We start from the raw sequence: 10,446 nt of genomic DNA, 5'->3' as shown, positions 1-10,446 counted from the left end.
AGGAAGCTTTCAGTGATCAAATTTCATTGAATGGCTCTGCAGCTCGCAACAGAAATAAAAAAACAATGCCTATGAATGTTTTTTGTCTTGGTTTTTAATGAAAGAGAGACGCTCGAAACTTTGAAGTAATGAAAATCAAAGGGCTCTTGGAGCCAGCTCATTCATGTTATGGCTTAGGTTTGAATTGATTTCTTGGACTTGCTGAATATAGGTGCAGATGATTTCGGTTTATGTGAACTTTCAAGACTTTTGGAATAAATTTTCTTTTATTTTTGGGCAGTTGTGTGATAAGAAAACTTGTGCATTCGTAGTGATGGGGATCGGAAAAAAGTTTGTGTGGGCTGGAGGTGGGATGGGCAGAGGTCATTAGGCAGACTACGCCCTCAGTTGGCTGCAATATATCTCATAACGCTGACTGCCGCAATAATTATCTATTAAATATTCCTTGCCCGTTTCTTGATGTCTTTTGTTTTAAACAAAGCGGCCATTGCATTTGATTTTTAATAAAGCGGCCACAATCGTTCCAAATAGAATTCCAAGTCTTCATCTAATCTGATTTTCACATATTAATATTTGCGTAGTCACCAAACCAACGAGAGATAAAACCACCAAAAAAGTTGACAAATGGCCAGTCACGAGGGCAACGCTTGGCTTTTCCCTATAAAAATTCTCCGGTTTCTCATGAAAACCAATGACAATATAAGACACTAAGGGGAAATCAGTATATGTAAACTTCTGAACGTTGAAAATATATCAAGTCGAAAGAAAAGTTCTGGTCTTGGTTCTCATTTTTGTCAGCAAAATGAACACATATCGGTTAAAAAGATGAATTTCTCGAATATTGCGCAGGTTAAATATTCAATAGTGGCATCCATTTACATCCACATCTACTTTTAGTAAGTTGGTAAATTCTGTAAAGACATCACGCCAACCAACTCGCGCGGAAAATGAGAATACTAAACGAGGCTTGAAAAAAATTAAGAACGATTGTGATCAAGAGACAGGCAAGGTATATTCCACAATAGTGCAAATAATCGCGAAAGATGATCGCGGAAAAGCACTTGCGTGACGCTCGGTAAGTTGTAAGATGCCATGTTATCACGTATCAGACGAAAAAACAATACAAATTCTCAGTCTGCATTTTGTACCCGGTCTGCGGTCCGTAGTTTCCATTTTGCACAGAGTACGAAGCCATCCAGGCGCTTGATACGGCTGGACACGGTCCTCAAATAACTCCATATTTCTCTTTGAAATATACTAATTTTCATTGGAAAATATTCTACCTTCATTTAAAATCCTCAAGCGCCTCTAAAAAGTGAAAAAATGCCGACGTTGTCCGTTTCGCTGGCCTTGTACACAGAGTGCGAAGAGATCCAAGCGTGACACTAAGAAAATTTTCACCAGACACTACCGGACACGGTCTTTAAATAACTAGACGTCCGGCAGTCTGACATTTTTCCATATTTCTCTTTGGAAAATACCAGTTTCTATTGGAAGTATTTTGTCTTCATTTAGAATCCTCAAGCGCTTCTAAAAAGTGAAAAAAATTGAATATTGTCCTTTTCGCCGACTCTTCATAGAGTATGTAGCACCCGCATCACTAATACGATTCCCAGACAAATCCAAATTGGTTAGCGTCTTGTTCACTTTGATTGCCTCAGCAATACATGTAGCACCCGCATCACTAATACCATTACCTTGCAAACACAAATTGGTTAGCGTCTTGTTCACTTTGATTGCCTCCGCAATACAAGTAGCACCCGCATCACTAATACCATTGTAAGACAAATCCAAATTGGTTAGCGCCTTGTTCACTTTGATTGCCTCAGCAATACATGTAGCACCCACAGCACTAATACCATTGTGTCGCAAATCCAAATTGGTTAGCGTCTTGTTCACTTTGATTGCCTCAACAATACATGTAGCACCCGCATCACTAATACCATTGTGTCGCAAATCCAAATTGGTTAGCGTCTTGTTCACTTTGATTGCCTCAGCAATACATGTAGCACCCGCATCACTAATACCATTACCTTGCAAATACAAATTGGTTAGCGTCTTGTTCACTTTGATTGCCTCAGCAATACATGTAGCACCCGCAGCACTAATACCATTACCTTGCAAATACAAATTGGTTAGCGTCTTGTTCACTTTGATTGCCTCAGCAATACATGTAGCATCCGCAGCACTAATACCATTCCCAGACAAATCCAAATTGGTTAGCGTCTTGTTCACTTTGATTGCCTCAGCAATACATGTAGCACCCGCATCACAAATACCGTTAAAAGACAAATCCAAATTGGTTAGCGTCTTGTTCACTTTGATTGCCTCAGCAATACATGTAGCACCCGCAGCACTAATACCATTGTGTCGCAAATCCAAATTGGTTAGCGTCTTGTTCACTTTGATTGCCTCAGCAATACATGTAGCACCCGCATCACTAATACCATTGTGTCGCAAATCCAAATTGGTTAGCGTCTTGTTCACTTTGATTGCCTCAGCAATACATGTAGCACCCGCATCACTAATACCATTACCTTGCAAATCCAAATTGGTTAGCGTCTTGTTCATTTTGATTGCCTCAGCAATACATGTAGCACCCGCATCACTAATACCATTGTAAGACAAATCCAAATTGGTCAGATTCAAACCAGTCCCAAACGACTTCGATAAATGCGAGTGAAAATCGCTTTTTTCTCTTTTGCATTCGTTGATGGCCTCCAATACAATTTTTGCACCACCGCCTTCATTTTTGTTGACTTCATTTGTCAAACTCTTTACAAGAGCCACAACCTGTTCATCGCATTTCATGGCCAAAATTCCACACGAAAACAAAAGTATTTGTTTAAGTTCAACGAAATACCTTGGATCGGAAACTAGTTCTTCAGGTTTCATCTCCTTGCTTTGAATCTGAGAACAAATGAAGAATGCTGCAAAGAATTCTTGAAAACTTTTATGTAAGAAGGCATAATGCAATGTTTGTCTCAGTTTGCTGCCACCAGGCTGCACTGACAGAAATCCAAATTCAGTCAGGTCTTTTGCATGGTTTCTCACTTCACTTTCATTAAAATCCAACTTATCGTCAAGTAAACCATTCAACGCTACCTTTCCAAGGTGATTCAATTGCGGTTTGTAATAGTTTGTCAAGTCTTCGATCGTTTCTAGTAGTCCCTTTTTTTTTCTATATTTTCTCAAAACACATTCAACCATATCCAAGTACAGTTGAGCTCTGCTTTCGGGGAGTGTGCCCTCAAACTCTTCGCATAAAAGGCAAAGAAGTGCTGTGTTTAGAGGATTGGCCGCTATTTCTCTCAGGTTTTTATCTCACGACATCCGCTGCGAGAGCTTGGTGGCTAAATCCGTCCTTTCTTTAAAGTACTTGGTGACAAATCCCCTCACATGCTTTTCAGTGAATCCTTCGATCTGAAGCAGCGCGTCACAACATATTCTCACCTCTTTTCCAACTTCGTGTCTTGCTGTTGCAACTATGTGGCATCTGGGGAGTACTCTTCCTTCAATCAATTCGGAAAACATCGACAATTTACTGGACGGTAACTCATCCAATCCATCCAAGATCAATAAAATGCTGGACTGATTTTCACGAATAAACTGAAAGAATTGTTGTTTGACTTCTTCATTAATGTCTCGGGGCAGAAGCTGATCATCAATAGCTTCCCAAACATCAGAATGGATATCTCGACATTTCAGCAACATTACTACTTTAAATGCTGTTGAGCCGCAACCCTGAAGTGCTTGCTGTTTTGTGGCCCAGTCGTAGGCGTACTTTTTACAATAGGTGGTTTTTCCCATACCAGGTTCTCCTTCAATCAAAACTGTTCTCGGCGCTGAACACTCTTCATACGGTTCTAGTATTGACGACATGTCAACAAATACGTCAGTGATTTGTCCTCTCGTTTTCTTTCTTCTGACCACTTTGAGCCTTGTAAAAATATTGCCAAGAAAAAACTGAAACTCTTCACACCATGGAAATGGTGAGAGCCACCCCTCGCGAGTCTTGTACAGCTGGCGAATTCCATCGATAAGCTCAGTTGGATCAAAAATACCTAGCAGTAGCAAAATAAGTAAGAAATCTAATGAATGCAGCGTTGAAAATTATGATACCTCTCTGGTATTCGGCACTGAATTTAAATATGCGAACGAGTACGACATCGTTGCCAAAGAAATTACTAGGACTACGCAAAAAGGTTTTAGAGTATGATTCATGCTTACTGATTAAAAGCCATTTAGATTATGAATTCAGTTGAACCTCCTCTGTTTGTTCGGCTTTATCGGTGTCTAACAGTGAATTTCTGATGTAAAATAAATTACACGGGAGATAGATATTCATATTATTGGAACCATAGTCTGAGCAAGGCTTTTTCGGGATATAGCGACACTACGAACTAATAACTCCACAATATGAGCGAAGGAAGGGTTTAGTTATTTTATTCAGAAATATGCGGATCACATTTAATGCTGCTAGGTATTCGGCACTGAATTTAAATAAGTGAACGAGTTCGACACCATTGCCAAAGAAATGACTTGGACAATGACGAAAAGGTATCAATGTATGATTCATGTTAATTTTAATGACCAAAGGCCATTTAGCTTATATATGCCGTCGAACCTACTCTGTTAATTTCTAACATGGAGCCGCACTTAATGCCAATATTTTCGTTAAAACTGTACTTTATTTTTATATCGTTCACCCTTCTAATAAAAACGTAATGTTTCTGGGCTAATTACGGGTGAAAGTTTAAATAATTGAAGGGAATGAAAGCACACCACAGAGACTATTCCAGAGATTGTTTAAATTGAAAAACTGAATCTATCTAAGATAGGATGATCTCTCTCTTACATACAGAACATTGTTAACTACGGCTAAATTTGCGGTTAAGCAGGATAACTTTTATTGTATAATTCAACTGACCTTCATTCTTACTTTCTCCCACAGGGGTTGCCAAAGTACACAGCTTTTCCTTCACTTCTTTAAGTTCATTGTCCATCTTTGCCATTTCGCTTCTCATTTTCTCAAGAGACCCTTTCGTGGAATAACATTGGAAATTTTTAGTCCGAGTGAGTCACTTTATTTATTAAAAGTTAACTAAATAGATCCTTTTCCCTTCCTTTGTGTTTTCTTTTTATTCTATACAACATTCTAAAAAACCTTTTGGCCCAGCTTCAGCGGTTTCTAATAGTGAAACCTAAGATATAAATATTGATATCATTGGAGCCGATAGTCTGAGAAAGATTTTTGTCAGTAAAAGCGACATTGTAAGAACTAATTAATAAAAACCAAAGAACGCCTTTCTGCCCTCTCATTTCTCCTTATTTCCTCAACAAAAGTAAAACTAGTATAAGACAATAACCTTCTCGGCTAAATATGTATGAGTGCTGTCATAAAACTATCCAACACCGAGAGGTAGCCTCACATCCATACCATCCCATTCATCCCACGCATTACCAAGTATCTTCATTTGTAGCCAGAGCAGGTTAAAAGCCAAGGTATGCTCTTACAACAATACATTACCTAAAAGGATGTTAAATTGTCTGACATCACGCGAATAATGTGGTCATGCTCAAAAGATGTGTTAACAGAATCCCTGTTGATAGTTCAGTTTATGTGTGAGTAGCTCTTTCTAGTAACCAACCTTCATCTGTGCTTTTTTCCACTGTGGTCGTCAGGCTATTAAGCGTCTCTGAAATCTCCTTCATTTTAATCTCTATCTTCTCAGTTGTGTCTCTGAGGTCGTGTCTCATCTTTTCTCGCGAATCTGGAAATGTAAGAAAGATAGGCGCAATTTCATAAGCACATTTACACCACAGATTCACGTTTAGGCGCAGACAAAACAATGGAACGTATATCAATAACTAGTCGATTCCGAATAGATCAAACTCAATAAGACGCTTAGAAATTACAAAAATGCACTCCAGCAGTTATAAAAGAGTATCCACGAACAGAAAAAATATTGCCCATGAAAACAATGTGTACATTTGGGTTAATTCTTCATTTTTCACACATAACGCTAGAATAACGTTCCAAGTATGTGACTGGTTCCGTCCAAAATGAAAACATCATGAGTTACCCAACACCGCGGTGATTCAAAGCTGGAGAAATCTAGAGACCCACCTGCGATCAAGTGGGAGGTTTTGCCGACAGTCTTTTCCTCAGGAAATGTAAAATAACCACATACATCTTATTCTAACCTATTTTACTCAAGACGATCCACATTAAACTATTTTCCCATGTAGAATTGAATACTCCACAATACGCCAGGAGGAAGGATTTGGTTTCATTCGGGAATATGCGGGTCACATCTAACGCTACTAGGAAGTTAGGTTCATTATAAGAAAGGTAATACTAAAATAAGACGATAAACTATCCCGCTTACGATGATACATATGTATGAGGGCTGTCAAAACACCATCAAATCCGAGAGGTAGCCAGGGGCAAAATCTAAGATTCCGTGGCATCCCACACATTACATAGAATCTTCATGTAAAGCCAGTGCCAGTGGTGACTAGGGTGCTCTTAGGCTAGTAAAGTATGCTGTGTTGGCCGACATCCAGCGATTACCGTCGTCATGCATATGAGCTGCGTTATGTACCCAAGAAAACAGTGTCACTCTTAATAATTTCTTTGCTGTGAGTAGCTCTCTCTACCAACTAACCTTGTGCGCTTTTTTCAGCTGAGGCCGTCAGACTACTCAGCTTCTCTTTCACCTCTTTCACTTCGATCTCTATCTTGTCAATTGTGTCTCTCGTGTTATCCAGCGAATCTGAAAATTTTAAAAGGTATGCACATTTTCATAAGCAAATTTATATCACCTATCTTGCCTACGATCATACATATGTGTGAGTGCTGTCAGAACACCATCATATCCGAGAGGTAGCCAGGGTAGAATATCCCACATTCGGTGGCATCCCACACATTATAGAGTATCTTCATGTATGGCGAGTGTGAGTGGTGGCAAGGGGGTACCCTTAGATCAGTAAATTACCAAAGTATGCTGCGTTGGCCGACATTCAGCGATTACCGTCATCATGCACAAGAGCTGCGTCAGGTACTCAAAAAGACTGTCGCTCTTCAAAACTTTTGTTTTCAGTGGGTAGCTCTTTCTACCAACTAACCTTCTTGTGTGATGTTTTTTTCAGCTGAGGCCGTTAGACGGGTAAGCTTTTCTTTCACCTCTTTCATATCAATCTCTATCTTGTTAGTTGTGTCTCTGAAGTTTCTCTCCATAATGCTTCTCATGTTTTCCAGCGAATCTGAAAATTTCAAAAAGTATGCGCATTTTTATAAGCAAATTTATCTCACTGCTTCACGTTTAGGTACAGATAAAACAATGATACCTATGTCAATATCTAGTCCATTCCGAACAGATCAAACTCAATAAGACGCTTAGAAATCACAAAAATGCAGTCCAGCAGTTGTACACGAGTACCCACGAAAAGACCAAAATACTACAAATGAACACACAGTTTCAACATTGGGGTTAATTCTTCATTCTTCACACATGACGCAAAAATACCTTCAAAATATAAGACTAGTTCCGACCCAAATGAAATTTCATGAGTTAGCCTGCACTGCTGTGTTAACTGAAATATATATACTTTTGTAGCCTTCTGATTCATCCACATTGGCAGTGGACAATGTTTTCCTTACCTTCAATTTCTTCAAGCTTGTCTTTGATGCTGTCGTCGTCTTTCTTCCATTGTTTCATCAGTTCACGATAATGCTCCTCGACATCTGGATCCATGCAGTCGTGCTCAAGATTGTCAATTTCAGCTCTAAAACGAGCTCCTCCCAGTCTCACCAAAGCTTCTCTCACTTCCTGCCAGTAAGCACTGAAACTACTGTCATCCACAGAGGCTTGAGAAGCATGGCCGTATACAGTGTTCCTGTAATACTTCACTCTGGCGATGTCATCTGCAATGCTTATGTTTATAACTGGGGGAAGACGATCCCATCCATTGGCAGGAGGGCCCAAACCACAGATATTTCTAAGAAGCACCGTTAGAAGTGTGATATCGAAGGCTGCAGAAGACACGGGTGTGTGAGAAGGGTACAACTTCCCCCATTGCGTGGGATTCAGCACTTTCTTCCTCCCTTTGTACAGTGATTGCAATGTGGCGTAATGCACTGAGGTTCTTCCCAAAACTGTATGTAGAGTCGCTGGTGGATGTATTTTGTCAAAAGTGGACCGAAGCACCTGAGATCCAACATCCACCAGGAGGCGGCATAGCCTTGCATAGTTGGTAGTCTCTTTCGTAGACGCAAATGGCGAAATAGCCGTAGCCATAACTTTTCCAGGATGACCTGTCAAACAGAGAATTGACATTAAGTAATGTTAATCAAACCCATTCGAAAAAAAAAATTCCCGATAGCCAATTGAGATTGAGAATGATTTCAAATCGTGATGTCATTTTCTAAATCCTTTTGAGCAAGGAACATAAAAAAAAAACCTAATAAGAGATTTAATGTGAGATTTTTCATTTCAACCCAGTTTTTAGATTAACAAAGAGTTTTGTTTCTCAGTTTACAAAGTAACAACCAGAGACATAAACAGCAGAAATGAAACGCGATTTGAAAGGTTAAAGGGAAATAAGTTTTTAGTTCCTCTCGGGGGCCTTAAACCCGGTCAGTTTTGGCTGGTTGACGTTTGATTCTTAATCATCATCATCATCATCATCATCATCATCATTTTATGTGGTAATGCAGGTTACAAATTGGCAGCCAGGAAGGCTGATGTGGACCTACAAATCACTAAAATAATTAAATGATATATACTATACTGCTAAAATAAAAAAACTAATCTAAAAAGAGAAACAATGTTAAAATTTAAGAGATTACTAATAAAATACCCTATTTCCCCTGAGAAGTATCTAATGATAAAAGTAGTCATTGCCAGCGTAACTATTATACCTAACCCTTAAAACCTCCACAACTCCAAAACGATCCACAAGCAGACACAAATATATAAACTACAGTGAAACACCAAAGCAAGACTGCACAACCTCCATTTACCACCCTGCAAAGATCACTGCTACAACTTGGTCACTTGAAGCATAATTGCAAAAGCATCATCCATCACCATCCCAACAAGGACAAAAACTACGTAATCAAAAGCAAACTACATATTTAATCACAAGCAAACTACACTGTGCTAGGAAAATTGTCAATATGGGAATCGGTCTGTTACCAGCTCAGTTAATAGACCAACTCCGTGACTACACCAGGAAATACCAACACAACAAATACGGAAATTATATTACTTCAGGTCACCGTGCTTATAACAATCACCAAAAAGCAGCCTACAGCAAGAAGGCACTATCTAGAAAGACTGGTTATGGGTCAACTTGCCAAAACTCATGTTACACACCCTAACTATCCCAATTTTCATGGGATTGGGCAATACCAGGTATTAATCATTCCTTTCAGTGCAAAACTAAATGTAATTCCTCACAGGTATATCACCCAACATGACACCAGGTCTCCCTCCCAGCACCCACATTCCTGGATGGAGGAGCAGCTGCAAAGGAATTTGTAGATTTCCTCCTCAGTCGCTATTTCATTATCACATCTGGGGACATTAAAAGCATTTCTAAAACTCCGTCAATTCATGGTTTCTTTACTTATTGGTGATTATAGATTATTAGATGATTATAGATGATAAACAGATTGCACAGTCACTGATATTAAATGCACCTTTTTAAGCCATGTACTAACTCTACTGGATGAAGGTAAATCTAATTGTCACCAATACAATACAGAGTCATTGAAGCTCATGTACCAGTACAAAACGTGGTTTTTTAGTTCATTGAACTGTGAAACAATAACCTCTAAGTCAACAGACTTAAAAGTCTCAGTAATATTATCACCTTCATAAAAATGTGTCCACTGGCAAAAATGTGTGTCTAACAGCAAAATCCACCTCTTACAGTTACCACTACAATAAAGGCAAAGAAACCCAACAAACAACCTCGTTCTACATGCAGCATTAGGGAGTTTAAGATACGGTCACTACGGACTACGGACTACGGTAATACACGGCGAGGACCTGGTTCGAGATTTACTGCGCATGCTCGATAGCACGTGGGTTTCGCAGTCCGTCGTGTGGTTGCAGGCTAGGGGGAGTAGTCGAGGAGATTCGCGTAGTGAGGACTACGTAAGTATTTTTTTGCCGATTTTTGACCAGTTTTGTTTTCTAAACGCTACTTTTATGTTGAACAGTCTTTAGGCAATTAAACTTGAGCGAAAAAGAAGTAAAAATCGCATTTTTTTCTGTTTCTGGTTCTGATTACTGACGCCCTTTGAATTCTGTTGTGTTTACAAGCAGATTAGGATGTCAACAGGAGATGACACCGGACGTCCAAAAGTTGAAATTAAATCGAAATAGCGGCATGGGTATGCTAGTCGTTTTAGCAGTAAACAAAGTCCTTCTG

General features: G+C 39.3%; 2 protein-coding genes across 4 annotated transcripts; both read right to left on the bottom strand.

The window, feature by feature from the left end:
• Positions 1–1,530: 1,530 nt before the first annotated feature.
• Positions 1,531–3,837, bottom strand: LOC149043679 (uncharacterized). Its single transcript, XM_089210106.1, has one exon. It carries the CDS (start codon positions 3,208–3,210, stop codon positions 1,531–1,533), a length of 1,680 nt encoding a protein of 559 aa, XP_089066232.1. The 5' UTR covers positions 3,211–3,837.
• Positions 3,838–4,153: 316 nt separating this feature from the next.
• LOC149043678 (uncharacterized) lies at positions 4,154–9,998 on the bottom strand. Of its 3 annotated transcripts, XM_089210594.1 has the most exons (5): positions 7,667–8,316; positions 7,132–7,269; positions 6,672–6,779; positions 5,652–5,774; positions 4,154–5,041 (listed from the first exon to the last, which is right to left on the bottom strand). In XM_089210594.1, exons 1-5 carry the CDS (start codon positions 8,301–8,303, stop codon positions 4,872–4,874), a joined length of 1,176 nt encoding a protein of 391 aa, XP_089066720.1. In that variant the 5' UTR covers positions 8,304–8,316; the 3' UTR covers positions 4,154–4,871. The 3 variants fall into 3 exon arrangements, with proteins under 3 accessions (XP_089066720.1, XP_089066721.1, XP_089066722.1); XM_089210595.1 differs by lacking the exon at positions 7,132–7,269 and having other exon boundaries at positions 7,667–9,998; XM_089210596.1 differs by lacking the exon at positions 6,672–6,779 and having other exon boundaries at positions 7,667–8,339.
• Between the last annotated feature and the right edge of the window lie 448 nt (positions 9,999–10,446).

This window comes from Pocillopora damicornis, chromosome 6 (assembly GCF_964200805.1).
Source record: "Pocillopora damicornis chromosome 6, jaPocDami1.2, whole genome shotgun sequence".
In the NCBI taxonomy this organism is placed as follows: domain Eukaryota; kingdom Metazoa; phylum Cnidaria; class Anthozoa; order Scleractinia; family Pocilloporidae; genus Pocillopora; species Pocillopora damicornis.
Note: the sequence above shows the minus strand (reverse complement) of the source record. Positions and strands in the feature narration are given on the sequence as shown.